The sequence below is a fragment of the Melospiza melodia genome (assembly GCF_035770615.1).
Source record: "Melospiza melodia melodia isolate bMelMel2 chromosome 3 unlocalized genomic scaffold, bMelMel2.pri SUPER_3_unloc_2, whole genome shotgun sequence".
NCBI lineage: Eukaryota > Metazoa > Chordata > Aves > Passeriformes > Passerellidae > Melospiza > Melospiza melodia.
Window position 1 is genome coordinate 130,254 of NW_026948492.1, and position 17,006 is coordinate 147,259.

At 55.8% G+C, this 17,006-nt stretch overlaps 1 protein-coding gene across 1 annotated transcript in view; it reads left to right on the forward strand.

The window, feature by feature from the left end:
- Positions 1-17,006, forward strand: part of LOC134432648 (adenylate cyclase type 3-like) — a 73,965-nt gene that overhangs the window by 39,792 nt on the left and 17,167 nt on the right. Inside the window, 11 exon segments of the mRNA XM_063181545.1 lie at positions 1,505-1,642; positions 5,230-5,375; positions 9,491-9,512; positions 9,514-9,594; positions 9,597-9,655; positions 12,596-12,665; positions 12,667-12,684; positions 12,764-12,817; positions 12,819-12,883; positions 14,692-14,929; positions 15,894-16,046. Coding sequence (XP_063037615.1) covers positions 1,505-1,642; positions 5,230-5,375; positions 9,491-9,512; positions 9,514-9,594; positions 9,597-9,655; positions 12,596-12,665; positions 12,667-12,684; positions 12,764-12,817; positions 12,819-12,883; positions 14,692-14,929; positions 15,894-16,046 — 1,044 coding nt within the window.

Consider the following 17,006-nt stretch of genomic DNA (forward strand, 5'->3'; position numbering starts at 1 on the left):
TGGTGTCCCTGTCCCCACAGAAGCTGTCCCTGACCTCATCCCATGGCATGATGGGTGACACGGTGACACAGTGACACTGGTGACACGGTGACACGGTGCCACCCATGGTGTCCCTGTCCCCACAGAAGCTGTCCCTGACCTTGTCCCACAGTGTGATGGGTGACACGGTGACACTGGTGACACTGGTGACACAGTGACACAGTGACACAGTGCCACCCATGGTGTCCCTGTCCCCACAGAAGCTGTCCCTGACCTTGTCCCACAGCGTGATGGGTGACACGGTGACACAGTGACACAGTGACACGGTGTCACCCATGGTGTCCCTGTCCCTGCAGAAGCTGTCCCTGACCTTGTCCCACACTGGGACTGGTGACACGGTGACACGGTGACACGGTGCCACCCATGGTGTCCCTGTCCCCACAGAAGCTGTCCCTGACCTTGTCCCACACTGTGATGGGTGACACGGTGACACTGGTGACACTGGTGACACGGTGACACTGGTGACACGGTGTCACCCATGGTGTCCCTGTCCCCGCAGAAGCTGTCGCTGACCTCATTCCATGGTGATGGGTGACACAGTGACACGGTGCCACCCATGATGTCCCTGTCCCCACAGAAGCTGTCCCTGACCTCGTCCCACAGCGTGATGGGTGACAACGGTGACACTGGTGACACTGGTGACACTTGTGACACGGTGCCACCCATGGTGTCCCTGTCCCCGCAGAAGCTGTCCCTGACCTTGTCCCACAGTGTGATGGGTGACACTGGTGACACGGTGACACTGGTGACACAGTGACACGGTGCCACCCATGGTGTCCCTGTCCCCACAGAAGCTGTCCCTGACCTTGTCCCACAGTGTGATGGGTGACACTGGTGACATGGTGACACTGGTAACACAGTGACACAGTGACACGGTGCCACCCATGGTGTCCCTGTCCCCCACAGAAGCTGTCCCTGACCTTGTCCCACACTGTGATGGGTGACACGGTGACACTGGTGACACTGGTGACACTGGTGACACGGTGACACGGTGCCACCCATGGTGTCCCTGTCCCCACAGAAGCTGTCCCTGACCTCGTCCCACAGCGTGATGGGTGACACAGTGACACAGTGACACAGTGACACGGTGCCACCCATGGTGTCCCTGTCCCTGCAGAAGCTGTCCCTGACCTTGTCCCACAGCGTGATGAGTGACATGGTGACATTTGTGACACGGTGCCACCCATGGTGTCCCTGTCCCTGCAGAAGCTGTCCCTGACATCGTCCCACAGCATGATGAGTGACATGGTGACACTTGTGACACAGTGTCACCCATGGTGTCCCTGTCCCCCACAGAAGCTGTCCCTGACCTTGTCCCACAGTGTGATGGGTGGCACGGTGACACGGTGCCACCCACGGTGTCCCTGTCCCTGCAGAAGCTGTCCCTGACCTCGTCCCAGGGCATGATGGGTGACACTGGTGACACAGTGACACGGTGTCACCCACGGTGTCCCTGTCCCCGCAGAAGCTGTCCCTGACCTCGTCCCAGGGCGTGTCCCCCCCTCCTGTCACCACCAACGGTGGCCTCAGCCCGGAGCCGCCCGAGGACGCCGAGCGCGGCCGCAGCAGCTCCGTGGAGCTCGACGACGACGACGACACCGAGGTACCCAAACTGTCCCCACCGTGTCCCCATGGTGTCCCTACGGTGTCCCCTTGGTGTCCCTGTGGTGTCCCCAAGGTGTCCCTGGGCTGTCCCTGCCGTGTCCCCTTGCTGTCTCCCCGTGTTGTCCCCTTGGTGTCCCCACCGTGTCCCCTTGGTGTCCCCTTGGTGTCTCCACAGTGTGCCCTCGATGTCCCCACGGTGTCCCCCAATTGTCCCCTTGGTCTCTCCCCGTGTTGTCCCCTTGGTGTCCCCACCATGTCCCCACAGTGTCCCCTCATTGTCCCCTTGGTGTCCCTGGGCTGTCCCCACGGTGTCCTCTCTTGTGTCTCCTTGGTGCCCCCAAGATGTCCCCTCAGTGTCCCCTCAGTGTCCCCACAGTGTCCCCTCAGTGTCCCCTTGGTGTCCCCGTGGTGTCCCCAAGGTGTCCCTGGGCTGTCCCTGCCGTGTCCCCTTGGTGTCTCCCCGTGTTGTCCCCTTGCTGTCCCCACCGTGTCCCCTTGGTGTCTCCTTGATGTCCCCTTGGTGTCCCCATGGTGTCCCCACAGTGTGCCCTCGATGTGTCCCCATAGTGTCCCCCAATTGTCCCCTTGGTCTCTCCCCGTGTTGTCCCCTTGGTGTCCCCTTGGTGTCCCCTTGGTGTCCCCACAGTGTCCCCTCATTGTCCCCTTGGTGTCCCTGTGGTGTCCCTGGGCTGTCCCCACAGTGTCCTCTCTTGTGTCTCCTTGGTGTCCCCACCATGTCCCCACAGTGTCCCCACAGTGTCCCCACAGTGTCCATGTGGTGTCCCCTTGATGTCTCCTTGGTGTCCCCTTGGTGTCCCTGTGGTGTCCCCAAGGTGTCTCTGGGCTGTCCCTGCCATGTCCCCTTGGTCTCTCCCCGTGGTGTCCCCTTGGTGTCCCCACCGTGTCCCCACAGTGTCCCCACAGTGTCCCCACAGTGTCCCCTCATTGTCCCCTCGGTGTCCCTGTGGTGTCCCCATGGTGTTCCCTTGGTGTCCCTTTGGGGTGCCCGTGCTGTCCCCACGTTGTCCCTGTGGTGTCCCCTTGGTGTCCCCACCATGTCCCCACAGTGTCCCCATGGTGTCCCCAAGGTGTTCCCTTGGTGTCCCCTTGCTGTCCCCACAGTGTCTCCAAGGTGTCCCCAGTGTGTCCCCTTGTTGTCCCCTTGGTGTCCCCTTGGTGTCCCCTTGGTGTCCCCACGGTGTCCCCAAGGTGTCCCTGGGCTGTCCCCACGGTGTCCTCTCTTGTGTCCCCTTGGTGCCCCCAAGATGTCCCCTCAGTGTCCCCTCAGTGTCCCCTCAGTGTCCCCTTGGTGTCCCTGTGGTGTCCCCAAGGTGTCCCTGGGCTGTCCCCACCGTGTCCCCTTGGTGTCCCCATGGTGTCCCCATGGTGTCCCCACCGTGTCCCCTTGGTGTCCCCTTGGTGTCCCCACAGTGTGCCCTCGATGTCCCCATGGTGTCCCCCAATTGTCCCCTTGGTCTCTCCCCGTGGTGTCCCCTTGGTGTCCCCTTGGTGTCCCCACCATGTCCCCTCATTGTCCCCTCATTGTCCCCTTGGTGTCCCTGTGATGTCCCCATGGTGTTCCCTTGGTGTCCCCTTGGGGTGCCCATGCTGTCCCCACGTTGTCCCCGTGATGTCCCCATGGTGTCCCCACAATGTCCCTGCAGTGTCCCCTTGGTGTCCCCAAGGTGTCCCTGCAGTGTCCCCAGGGTGTCCCCTTGGTGTCCTCTTGGTGTTTCCACGGAGTCACCTTGGTGTCCCCAGGATGTCCCTATGGTGTCCCCATGGTGTCCCTGTGTTGTCCCCATGATGTCCCCATGGTGTTCCCTTGGTGTCCCCATGGTGTTCCCTTGGTGTTCCCATGGTGTCCCCAAGGTGTCACCTCGTTGTCCCCAGGTCCCCAACCCGTCGTTCCCGAACCCGCGTCGCCGGCTGCGTTTGCGGGACCTGGCCGAGCGCGCCGTGTCCCCAGGCTGTCCCTGCAGTGTCCCCAGGCTGTCCCTGCCCTGCCACAATGGTGTCCCCACAGTGTCCCCAGGCTGTCCCTGCCCTGTCCCTGACCTGTCCCCATGGTGTCCCCACAGTGTCCCCAGGCTGTCCCCAGGCTGTCCCTGCCCTGTCCCAATGGTGTCCCCACAGTGTCCCCACGGTGTCCCCATGGTGTCCATGACCTGTCCCGGCAGTGTCCCCATGCTGTCCCCCATTGTCCCCAGGTCCCCAATCCATCGTTCCCGAACCCTCGTCGCCGGCTGCGTTTGCGGGACCTGGCCGAGCGCGCGGTGTCCCCAGGCTGTCCCAATGGTGTCCCCACAGTGTCCATGACCTGTCCCGGCAGTGTCCCCATGGTGTCACCCATTGTCCCCAGGTCCCCAACCCATCGTTCCCCAATCCTCGTCGCCGGCTGCGTCTGCGGGACCTGGCCGAGCGCGCGGTGTCCCCACAGTGTCCCCATGGTGTCCCCATGGTGTCCATGACCTGTCCTGGCAGTGTCCCCACGGTGTCCCCCATTGTCCCCAGGTCCCCAACCCATCGTTCCCCAATCCTCGTCGCCGGCTGCGTTTGCAGGACCTGGCCAAGTGCGCGGTGTCTCCAGGCTGTCCCTGCAGTGTCCCCATGGTGTCCCAATGGTGTCCCCACAGTGTCCCCAGACTGTCCTGGCAATGTCCCCAAGGTGTCACCCTCGTTGTCCCCAGGTCCCCAACCCGTCGTTCCCCAATCCTCGGTGCCGGCTGCGTTTGCGGGACCTGGCCGAGCGTGCGGTGTCCCCAGGCTGTCCCAATGGTGTCCCCCACAGTGTCCCCAAAGGGTCACTCGTTGTCCCCAGGTCCCCAATCCATCGTTCCCGAACCCGCGTCGCCGGCTGCGTTTGCGGGACCTGGCCGAGCGCGCCGTGTCCCCAGGCTGTCCCTGCCCTGTCCCAATTGTGTCCCCACGGTGTCCCCACAGTGTCCCCAGGCTGTCCCTGCAGTGTCCCTGGGCTGTCCCAATGGTGTCCCCACGGTGTCCCCAGGCTGTCCCTGCAGTGTCCCTGGGCTGTCCCCACAGTGTCCCCAAGGTGTCACCTCGTTGTCCCCAGGTCCCCAACCCGTCGTTCCCGAACCCTCGGTGCCGGCTGCGTCTGCGGGACCTGGCCGAGCGCGCCGTGTCCCCAGGCTGTCCCTGCCCTGTCCCCATGGTGTCCCCACAGTGTCCCCAGGCTGTCCCTGCCCTGTCCCTGGGCTCTCCCAATGGTGTCCCCACGGTGTCCCCACAATGTCCCCATGGTGTCCCCAGGTCCCCAACCCGTCGTTCCCGAACCCTCGTCGCCGGCTGCGTCTGCGGGACCTGGCCGAGCGCGCGGTGTCCCCAGGCTGTCCCTGCAGTGTCCCCATGGTGTCCATGACCTGTCCCCACGGTGTCCCCATGGTGTCACCCATTGTCCCCAGGTCCCCAACCCGTCGTTCCCGAACCCTCGGCGCCGGCTGCGTCTGCGGGACCTGGCCGAGCGCGCGGTGTCCCCAGGCTGTCCCTGGGCTGTCTCAATGGTGTCCCAATGGTGTCCCCATGGTGTCCATGACCTGTCCTGGCAATGTCCCCCATTGTCCCCAGGTCCCCAACCCGTCGTTCCCGAACCCGCGTCGCCGTCTGCGTCTGCGGGACCTGGCCGAGGCGCGCGCGGCGGGGGCGGCGCAGAACGAGCAGGAGCTGAACCGGCTGCTCAACGAGGCCCTGCTGGAGCGCGAGAGCATCCGGGCGTGAGTCGGCAGCACCCAATTCCCGCCAATTACCCCCAAAAAAAATTCCCCAAAAAATTAAAAAAAACAAACAACCCATGAATTTTCCAAGGATTAAAAAAGAATCCCGAAAATTTCGGAAAAATCACGGTAATTCCTAAAAAAAACCCTCAAAATTGCTGAAAATTCCCAAAGATTCCAAATAATTCTCAAAAATCACAGAAGTTCCTGAACATTCTGGAAAATTCATGAAAATTCCCAAAAATAGCCCTAAAATACGCAAAAATTCCCAAAAATTCACCCAAAAGTCCCAAAAAATTTTAAAAAATCGCCACAGAATTCTGAAAAATTAAAAAGAAATTCTAAAAAATCCTGCAAAATTCCAAAAAAAAATCCCCCAAAAATTCCCCAGAAATTCCCAATAATTCCCAAAAAATCTCACCAAAATTCCCCAGAAATTCCCAATAATTCCCAAAAAATCTCACCAAAATTCCCCAGAAATTCCCAATAATTCCCCAAAAAATCTCTCCAAAATTCCCAAAAATTAAAAAAAAATCCTAAAAATCCCCTAAAATTTCCAAAAAATCTCCCCGAATTCCGAAAAAGTTTTAAAAATTCCTAAAAATCCCCCCAAATTCCCAAAAATTAAAAAAAAAATTTTAAAAAATCCCCCAAAATCTCTCCAAAATTCCAAAAAAATTCCCACAAGCATCCTAAAAGCATCCCATAAAATCCCTAAAATTCATGAAAATTCTCCAAAAATCCCCTCAAAAATCTGCAGAAATTCTCAAAAATTCCCCAAAATCCCTCCAAAAAAATCTACAAAAAGTCTCAAAATTTCCCTAAAATTTCCACAAAAATCCCTCAAAAATTTTGCAAAAGTTCCCAGAAATTCAAACCAAATTCCCAAAAGCATCCCGAAAGTTCTCAAAAATTGTCCCAGTGATCTGCAAAAATTCTCAAAAATTCACAAAAACCCCTCCAAAAAATCTACAAAAATTCCCAAAATTTCCCCAAAATTTCCAAAAATCCCCCAAAAATTCCCCCAAATTCCTGAAAATTCTATTAAGCCCTCCAAAATATTACAAAATCCCAAACAAATCTCGAGAATTCCCTAAAAATCAAAATAATTGTCAAAAATTCCTAAGAATTCCTCAGAAATTCCTAAAAATTCCTCAGAAATTCCTAAAAATTCCCCCAAAATTCTGAAAAATTTTAAAAATTCTAAAAATCCCCCAAAATTCCCCAAAATTAAAAAAAAATCTTGAAAATCCCCCCAAATTCTCCAAAAATTTAAAAAATCCAAAAAAAATCTCCCCAAAATTCCCAAAAATTAAATAAAAATCCAAAAAATCCCCCAAAATTCCTAAAAAATCTCCCCAAAATTCCCAAAAATTAACAAAAAATCCCAATAAATTCCCAGAGATTCGAACCCAATTCCCACAAATTCCTGAAAATTCCCCAAAATTCCCAAAAGCGTCCCAAAAGCTCTCAAAAAATCGTCTCAAAGATCTAAAAAAATTCTTCAAATTTCCGCAAAATCCCCAAAATTTCCCCCAAAATTCCTCAAAAAATCCTCAAAACATCTCCCAAAAATCTCCCCAAAATTCCACAAAATCCCAAAAAATTCCATAAAATCCCCAAAATGCCCCAAATTTCCCCCGAACCTTTCAGGCTGAAGGGTCGGAGCACGTTCCGGCTGTCCCAGCCATCTGCAAAAATTCTCCAAAATTTGCAAAAACCCCTCCAAAAAATCTACAAAAATTCTCAAAATTTCCCCCCCAAAATTCCTTCAAAAAATCACAAAAAATTCTAGAAAAATCCCAAAAATCCCAAATTTTCCCGAAAATTTCAGGCTGAAGGGTCGGAGCACGTTCTGGCTGTCCCCAGCCATCTGCAAAAATTCTCCAAAATTCGCAAAAACCCCTCCAGAAAATCTACAAAAATTCTCAAAATTTCCCCAAAATTTCCCCAAAATTTCCAAAATTCCTAAAAAAAAATCACAAAAAATTCCAGAAAAATCTCAAAATCCCCCAAATTTTCCCCCAAACCGTGCAGGCTGAAGGGTCGGAGCACGTTCCGGCTGTCCCAGCCATCTGCAAAAATTCTCCAAAATTCGCAAAATCCCCTCCAAAAAATCTACAAAAATTCTCAAAATTTCCCCAAAATTTCCCCAAAATTCCCAAAATTCCTCCAAAAAAAATCGCAAAAAATTCCATAAAAACCCCCAAATCCCTCAAATTTGCCCCAAACCTTTCAGGCTGAAGGTTCGGAGCACGTTCTGGCTGTCCCAGCCACCTGCAAAAATTCTGCAAAATGCACAGAAACCCCTCCAGAAAATCTACAAAAAATTCCCAAAATTTCCCCAAAATTTCCCAAATTCCTCCCAAAAAATCGCAAAAAATTCCAGAAAAATCCCAAAATTTCCAAATTTCCCCAAAATTTCAGGCTGAAGGGTCGGAGCACGTTCCGGCTTGTCGCAGGCATCTGCAAAAATTCTCCAAAATTCGCAAAAACCCCTCCAGAAAATCTACAAAAATTCTCAAAAAATTCCCTAAAATTCCTCCAAAAAAATCGCAAAAAATTCCATAAAATCCCCAAATATTCCCAAATTTTGCCCAAACTTTCAGGCTGAAGGGTCGGAGCACGTTCCGGCTGTCCCAGCCATCTGCAAAAATTCTCCAAATTTTGCAGAAACCCCTCCAAAAAATCTACAAAAATTCTCAAAATTTCCCCAAAATTTCCCCAAAATTTCCAAAATTCCTTCAAAAAAAATCGCAAATAATTCCATAAAATCCCCAAAATCCTCAAATTTCCTCCAAAACTTTCAGGCTGCAGGGTCGGAGCACGTTCCGGCTGTCCCAGCCATCTGCAAAAATTCTCCAAAATTCGCAGAAACCCCTCCAGTAAATCTACAAAAATTCTCAAAATTTCCCTAAAATTTCCCCACAAAAAATCGCAAAAAATTCCATAAAAAACCCCAAAATCCCCCAAATTTCCCCCGAACCTTTCAGGCTGAAGGGTCGGAGCACGTTCCGGCTGTCCCAGCCATCTGCAAAAATTCTCCAAAATTCGCAAAAACCCCTCCAAAAAATCTACAAAAATTCTCAAAATTTCCCTAAAATTTCCCCCAAAAAATCGCAAAAAATTCCATAAAAAACCCCAAAATCCCCCAAATTTCCCCCGAACCTTTCAGGCTGAAGGGTCGGAAGCACGTTCCGGCTGTCCCAGTGATCTGCAAAAATTCTCCAAAATTCGCAAAAAACCCCTCCAAAAAATCTACAAAAATTCTCAAAATTCCCCAAAATTTTCCCAAAATTTCCAAAATTCCTTCAGAAAAATCGCAAAAAAATTCCAGGAAAACGCCCAAATTTCCAAATTTTCCCCAAAATTTCAGGCTGAAGGGTCGGAAGCACGTTCCGGCTGTCCGAGCCATCTGCCAAAAATTCTCCAAAGTTCGCAGAAACCCCTCCAAAAAATCTTCAAAAATTCTCAAAAATTCCCAAAAATTTCCCCAAAATTCCTGCAAAAAATCGCAAAAAATTCCATAAAATCCCCAAAATCCAAATTTTGCCCAAACTTTCAGGCTGAAGGGTCGGAGCACGTTCCGGCTGTCCCAGCCATCTGCAAAAATTCTCCAAAATTTGCAAAAAAACCCCTCCAGAAAAATCTACAAAAATTCTCAAAAATTCCCTAAAATTCCTCCAAAAAATCGCAAAAAATTCCATAAATCCCCAAAATTCCCAAATTTCGCCCAAACGTTTCAGGCTGAAGGGTCGGAGCACGTTCCGGCTGTCGCAGGCATCTGTAAAAATTCTCCAAAATTCGCAAAAACCCCTCCAGAAAATCTACAAAAATTCGCAAAATTTCCCCAAAATTTCCCCAAAATTTCCAAAATTCCTCCAAAAAATTCCATAAAATCCCCAAAATGCCCCAAATTTCCCCGAACCTTTCAGGCTGAAGGGTCGGAGCACGTTCCGGCTGTCCCAGCCATCTGCAAAAATTCTCCAAAATTTGCAAAAAAACCCCTCCAGAAATCTACAAAAATTCTCAAAAATTCCCTAAAATTCCTCCAAAAAATCGCAAAAAATTCCATAAAATCCCCAAAATTCCCAAATTTCGCCCAAACGTTTCAGGCTGAAGGGTCGGAGCACGTTCCCGGCTGTCGCTGCGCTTCAGGGACCCGGCCATGGAGACGCGCTTCTCGCTGGAGAAGGAGAAGCAGAGCGGCGGCCGCCTTCAGGCTGCTCCTGCGTGGTGCTCGTCTTCTCCACCCTCGTGGAGGCCACCGTGGACCCCGGGTACGGACTGGGGACACCAAGGGGACACCAAGGGGACATCTTGGGGACATCTGGGGACATCTTGGGGACATCTTGGGGACATCTTGGGGACATCAGAGACACCTCGGGGACACCTCGGGGACAACTTGGGGACACCTTGGGGAGACCTTGGGGACACCTTGGGGACACCTTGGGGAGACCTTGGGGACACCTTGGGGACACCTTGGGGACATCTTGGGGACATCTTGGGGACATCAGAGACACCTTGGGGACACCTCAGGGACACCATGGAGACATAATGCGGACATCATGGGGACACCTCAGGACACCTTGGGGACATCTTGGGGACACCTCGGGGACATCATGGGGACACCTTGGGGACATCTGGGGACATCTTGGGGACACCATGGAGACATAATGGGGACATCTTGGGGAGACCTCAGGGACACCTCGGGGACACCTTGGGGAGACCTTGGGGACATCTTGGGGACACCTCAGGACACCTTGGGGACACCATGGAGACATAATGGGGACATCATGGGGACACTTCAGGGACACCTCGGGGACACCTTGGAGACACCTTGGGGACACCATGGAGACATAATGGGGACATCATGGGGACAACGTGGGGACACCTTGGGGACATCTTGGGGACACCTCGGGGACATCTGGGGACATCTGAGACACCTTGGGGACACTCCTTGGGGACATCTGGGGACATCAGAGACACCTCGGGGACACCATGGAGACATAATGGGGACATCATGGGGACACCTTGGGGACACCTTGGGGACACCTCAGGGACACCTCAGGGACACCTCAGGGACACCTCGGGGGACACCTCGGGGACATCTTGGGGACATCTCGGGGACACCTCGGGGACACCAAGGGGACATCTTGGGGACATCTGGGGACATCTGAGACACCTTGGGGACACCTCAGGGACACCTCAGGGACACCTCGGGGACATCTGGGGACATCTGAGACACCTTGGGGACACCATGGAGACATAATGGGGACATCATGGGGACACCAAGGGGACATCTTGGGGACATCTGGGGACATCAGAGACACCTCGGGGACACCTTGGGGACACCTCAGGGACATCTGGGGACATCTGAGACACCTTGGGGACACCTTGGGGACACCTTGGAGACATCTCGGGGACATCTTGGGGACACCTCGGGGACACCTCGGGACACCTCGGGGACATAATGGGGACATCATGGGGACACCTCGGGGACACCTTGGGGACACCTTGGGGACACCTCGGGGACACCCTGGGGAGGAGACACATTGGGGACACCTTGGGGACACCTTGGGGACATCTGGGGACATCAGAGACACCTCAGGGACACCATGGAGACATAAAGGGGACATCATGGGGACACCAAGGGGACATCTTGGGGACATCTTGGGGACACCTTGGGGACATCTGGGGACACATTGGGGACACCAAGGGGACATCTTGGGGACATCTTGGGGACACCTTGGGGACACCTTGGGGACACATTGGGGACACCTTGGGGACACCTTGGGGGCACCTTGGGGACATCTTGGGGACACATTGGGGACACCTTGGGGACATCATGGGGACATCTGGGGACATCAGCAGAGGACACCTCGGGGACATCCTTGGGGACATCATGGGGACACCAAGGGGACATCTTGGGGACATCTTGGGGACATCTGGGGACACCTTGGGGACACATTGGGGACACCTTGGGGACACCTTGGGGACATCTTGGGGACACCTTGGGGACACCTTGGGGACACCTCGGGGACACCTTGGGGACATCTTGGGGACATCTTGGGGACACCTTGGAGACATCAGAGACACCTCGGGGACACCATGGAGACATAAAGGGGACACCATGGGGACACCTTGGGGACATCTTGGGGAGACCTCAGGGACACCTCAGGGACACCTCGGGGACACCTTGGGGACATCTTGGGGACACCTTGGGGACACCTTGGGGACACCCTGGGGACATCTGGGGACATCTGAGACACCTTGGGGACACCTTGGGGACACCTTGGGGACACCTCGGGGACACCTTGGGGACATCTTGGGGACATCTTGGGGACACCTTGGAGACATCAGAGACACCTCGGGGACACCATGGAGACATAAAGGGGACACCATGGGGACACCTTGGGGACATCTTGGGGAGACCTCAGGGACACCTCAGGGACACCTCGGGGACACCTTGGGGACATCTTGGGGACACCTTGGGACACCTTGGGGACACCCTGGGGACATCTGGGGACATCTGAGACACCTTGGGGACACCTCAGGGACAACCTTGGGGACACCTTGGGGACACCATGGGGACATCTTGGGGACACCTCGGGGACACCTCGGGGACACCTCAGGGACACCCTCGGGGACACCTCGGGGACACCTCAGGGACACCTCGGGGACACCTTGGGGACACCTCGGGACGCCTCGGGGACACCTTGGGGACACCTCGGGGACGCCTTGGGGACACCTTGGGGACATCTTGGGGACATCATGGGGACACCTTGGGGACACCTTGGGGACAACTCGGGGACATCTCGGGGACACCTCGGGGACACCTCGGGGACACCGTGGGGACACCTTGGGGACACCCTGGGGACACCTTGGGAACACCTTGGGGAGACCTTGGGGACACCTTGGGGACATCTGGGGACATCAGAGACACCTCGGGGACACCATGGAGACATAAAGGGGACATCATGGGGACACCTTGGGGAGGAGACACCTCGGGGACACCTCGGGGACAGCATGGGGACATCATGGGGACATCATGGGGACAACGTGGGGACACCTTGGGGACACTTTAGAAACACCTTGGGGACAGCTCAGGGACACCATGGAGACACCTCGGGGACACCTCGGGGACACCTTGGGGACGCCCGCGGTGGTGGCACCCGAATGTTGTCACCTCTGAGGTTCTCCGTGGGGCCTTTGGGCAGGTTGGTGACCAACTACGTGACGTTCGTGGTGGGCGAGGCGCTGCTGGCGGCGCTGACGCTCTGCTCCATCGGCCGCCGTCTTCCCGAGGGTGAGGTGGGACGATGTCACCTTGGGGACATGGCGGCAGGCGGTGGCACGCGGTGACCGCGGTCGCGTTGTCGCCCAAGGGTTTCCCCAAGAAGCTGGTGGCCTTCTCCACCTGGATCGACCGCACGCGCTGGGGCGCGCAACTCCTGGGCGGCGGCGGCCGTGGCCGTCGTCACCTGCGGCCGACGTCAGTGGACATGGTGAGGAGCGGGGGACGCCAACCTGGCCGCGATGTCACCCGTGGCCCGGTGGCCACGGATGGGATGGGGTGGGGGACGCAGGGGAGTGGACAATGGGGACACCGTGGGGTGGTGGCCGATGAGGACACCGTGGGGTGGTGGCTCTGAGGAGCAACACTGATAGTGCAGCTCCATCACCTTGGTGGCCGCCATTTTGTCACTGTGTCACCAGCTCAGGTGCCATGGGGACACCATGGGGTGGTGACCGATGGGGACACCATGTGGTGGTGGCCAATGGGGACACCATGGGATGGTGGCTGTGAGGAGCAGCACCGATAGTGCAGCTCCATCACCTTGGTGGCCACCATTTTGTCACTGTGTCACCAGCTCAGGTGCCATGGGGACACCATGGGGTGATGGCTGTGAGGAGCAGCACTGAGTGCAGCTCCATCACCCTGGTGGCCATGGTGGCCATGATGTCCCCATGTCCCCAGCTCAGCTGCCATGGGGACCATGGAGGTGGTGGCCAGTGGGACATCAGGGCCACCAAGGGGCGGTGGCTGTGAGGAGCAACACTGTGCAGCTCCATCACCCTGGTGTCCATGGTGGCCACCGTGTCCCCATGTCCCCATCGTGGCTGCCGTGAGGACCATGGGGTGGTGGCCAGTGGGACATCAGGGTCATCATGGGGTGGTGGCTGTGAGGAGCAGCACCGATAGTGCAGCTCCATCACCTGGTGGCCATGGTGGCAACCGTGTCCCCAATGTCCCCAGCTGGGATGTCAAGGAGGACACAGGGTGGTGGCCAACGGGGACACCATGGGGTGGTGGCTGTGAGGAGCAACTCAGATACTGCAGCTCCATCACCTTGGTGGCCGCCACTTTGTCACTGTGTCACCAGCTCAGGTGCCATGGGGACAACGGGGTGGTGGCCAATGGGGACACCATGGGTGGTGGCTCTGAGGAGCAGCACTGATAGTGCAGCTCCATCACCCTGGTGGCCATGGTGGCCACCACTTTGTCACCATGTCCCCAGCTGGGATGTCAAGGAGGACACAGGATGGTGGCCAATGGGGACACCGTGGGGTGGTGGCTGTGAGGAGCAGCACCGATAGTGCAGCTCCATCACCTGGTGGCCATGGTGGCCACCGTGTCCCCATGTCCCCAGCTGGGATGTCATGGGGGATGCAGGGGGTTGGCCAATGGGGACACCATGGGGTGGTGGCCAATGGGGACACCAAGGGGTGGTGGCTGTGAGGAGCAGCACCGATAGTACAGCTCCATCACCTTGGTGGCCATGGTGGCAACCTTGTCCCCATGTCCCCAGCTGGGATGTCATGGAGGACACAGGGTGGTGGCCCATGGGGACACCATGGGGTGATGGCTGTGAGGAGCAACCAAAACACTGAGATACATCATCCTGGTGGTCATGGTGGCCACCGTGTCCCATGTTCCCAGCTCGGCTGCCATGGGGACCATGGGGTGGTGACCAAAAGGACATCAGGGCCACCATGGGGTGATGGCCAATGGGGACACCAAGGGGTGGTGGCTGTGAGGAGCAACTCAGATATTGCAGCTCCATCACCCTGGTGTCCATGGTGGCCACCGTGTCCCCATGTCCCCATCTTGGCTGCCATGAGGACCATGGGGTGGTGGTCAGTGGGACATCAGGGTCATCAATGGGGTGGTGACCAATGGGGACACCGTGGGGTGGTGGCCAGTGGGACATCAGGGTCATCATGGGGTGGTGGCTGTGAGGAGCAACTCAGATATTGCAGCTCCATCACCCTGGTGGCCATGGTGGCAACCACTTTGTCCCCATGTCTCCAGCTGGGATGTCAAGGAGGACGCAGGGTGGTGGCCCATGGGGTGGTGGCTTCAAAGATCAGCCAAGACAATGAGTTACATCATCCTGGTGGCTGTGGTGGCCACCGTGTCCCCATGTCCCCGGATTGACCCTACCCTTGTGTCTCCATCTTGGCTGCTGTGGGGCCATGGGCTGGTGGCCAGTGGGGCATCAGGGCCACCATGGGGTGGTGGCCGATGGGGACACCGTGGGGTGGTGGCTGTGAGGAGCAGCACCGATAGTGCAGCTCCATCACCTTGGTGGCCATGGTGGCCACCGTGTCCCCATGTCCCCAGCTGGGATGTCATGGAGGACGCAGGGGGGTGGCCAATGGGGACACCATGGGGTGGTGGCTCTGAGGAGCAGCACCGGTAGTGCAGCTCCATCACCTTGGTGGCCACCATTTTGTCACTGTGTCACCAGCTCAGGTGCCATGGGGACAATGGAGTGGTGACCAATGGGGACACCATGGGGTGGTGGCTGTGAGGAGCAACTCAGATATTGCAAGCTCCATCACCTTGGTGGCCATGGTGGCCACCACTTTGTCACCATGTCCCCAGCTGGGATGTCATGGAGGACACAGGGTGGTGGCCAATGGGGACACCATGGGGTGTGTGGCTGTGAGGAGCAGCACCGATAGTGCAGCTCCATCACCTTGGTGTCCATGGTGGCCACCGTGTCCCCATGTCCCCATCTTGGCTGCCATGAGGACCATGGGGTGGTGGCCCGTGGGACATCAGGGTCACCATGGGGTGGTGGTGAGGAGCAGCACTGATAGTGCAGCTCTATCACCTTGGTGGCCATGGTGGCCACCGTGTCCCCATGTCTCCATCTTGGCTGCTGTGGAGGCCATGGGTGGTAGCTAATGGGGCATCAGGGCCACCTTGGGGTGGTGGCCAATGGGGACACCATGGGGTGGTGGCTGTGAGGAGCAGCACTGATAGTGCAGCTCCATCACCCTGGTGGCCACCACTTTGTCACTGTGTCACCAGCTCAGGTGCCATGGGGACACCATGGGGTGGTGACCAATGGGATATCGGGGCCACCATAGGGGGGTGGCCAATGGGGACACCATGGGGTGGTGGCTGTGAGGAGCAACTCAGATATTGCAGCTCCATCACCCTGGTGGCCATGGTGGCGACTGTGTCCCCATGTCCCCATTCTGACCCTCTCCCCATGTCCCCAGCTGGCCTGCCACCGCCACCGCTGGCTGGTGACCAACGCCACCTCAGGGCCATCCCGCGCTGGTGACGGCGGCGGCAGTGGCTGTGCCGAGCACCCCAAGTACTTCAGCTACATCGCCCTGCTGGCCCTGGTGGCCACCGTGATGCTGGTGCAGGTCTGTTGCTATCTCGTTGTTATTATATTCTCGAAGTGTCCACACCTTCTCTCGATGTTCCTCGATGTTCCTCGATGTTCCTCGTGGCTGCGTGTTCCTCATCACGTCGGGGTCACCAGTGGTCGTTATCTCGTTGTCATTATGTCCTTAAAGCGTCCACACCTTCTCTCGATGTTCCTCATGGCCGCGTGTTCCTCATCACGTGGTGGTCACCAGTGGTCATTATCTCGTTGTTATTATGTTCTTAAAGCGTCCACACCTTCTCTTGATGTTGCTCGTGCCTGCGTGTTCCTCATCACGTCGGGGTCACCAGTGGTCGTTATCTCATGTTGCTCGTGCCTGCGTGTTCCTCATCACGTCGGGGTCACCAGTGGTCGTTATCTCGTTGTTATTATGTCCTTAAAGCGTCCACACCTTCTCTTGATGTTCCTCGTGGCTGCGTGTTCCTCATCACGTCGGGGTCACCAGTGGTCGTTATCTCGTTATTATATTCTTAAAGCGTCCATACTTTCCCTTGATGTTCCTCGTGGCTGCGTGTTCCTCATCATGTCGGGGGTCACCAGTGGTCATTACCTTGTTGTTATTATGTCCTTAAAGCGTCCACACCTTCTCTCGATGTTCCTCATGGCTGCGTGTTCCTCATCATGTCGGGTTCACCACTTGTCATTATCTCGTTGTTTTTATGCTCATAAAGTGTCCACACCTTCTCTCGATGTTCCTCGTGGCTGCGTGTTCCTCATCACATCGGGGTCACCAGTGGTCGTTATCTCATTGTTATTATGCTCATAAAGCGTCCACACCTTCTCTCGATGTTCCTCATGGCTGCGTGTTCCTCATCACGTCGGGGTCACCAGTGGTCGTTATCTCGTTGTTATTATGTCCTTAAAGCATCCACACCTTCTCTCGATGTTCCTCATGGCTGCGTGTTCCTCATCACGTCGGGGTCACCAGTGGTCGTTA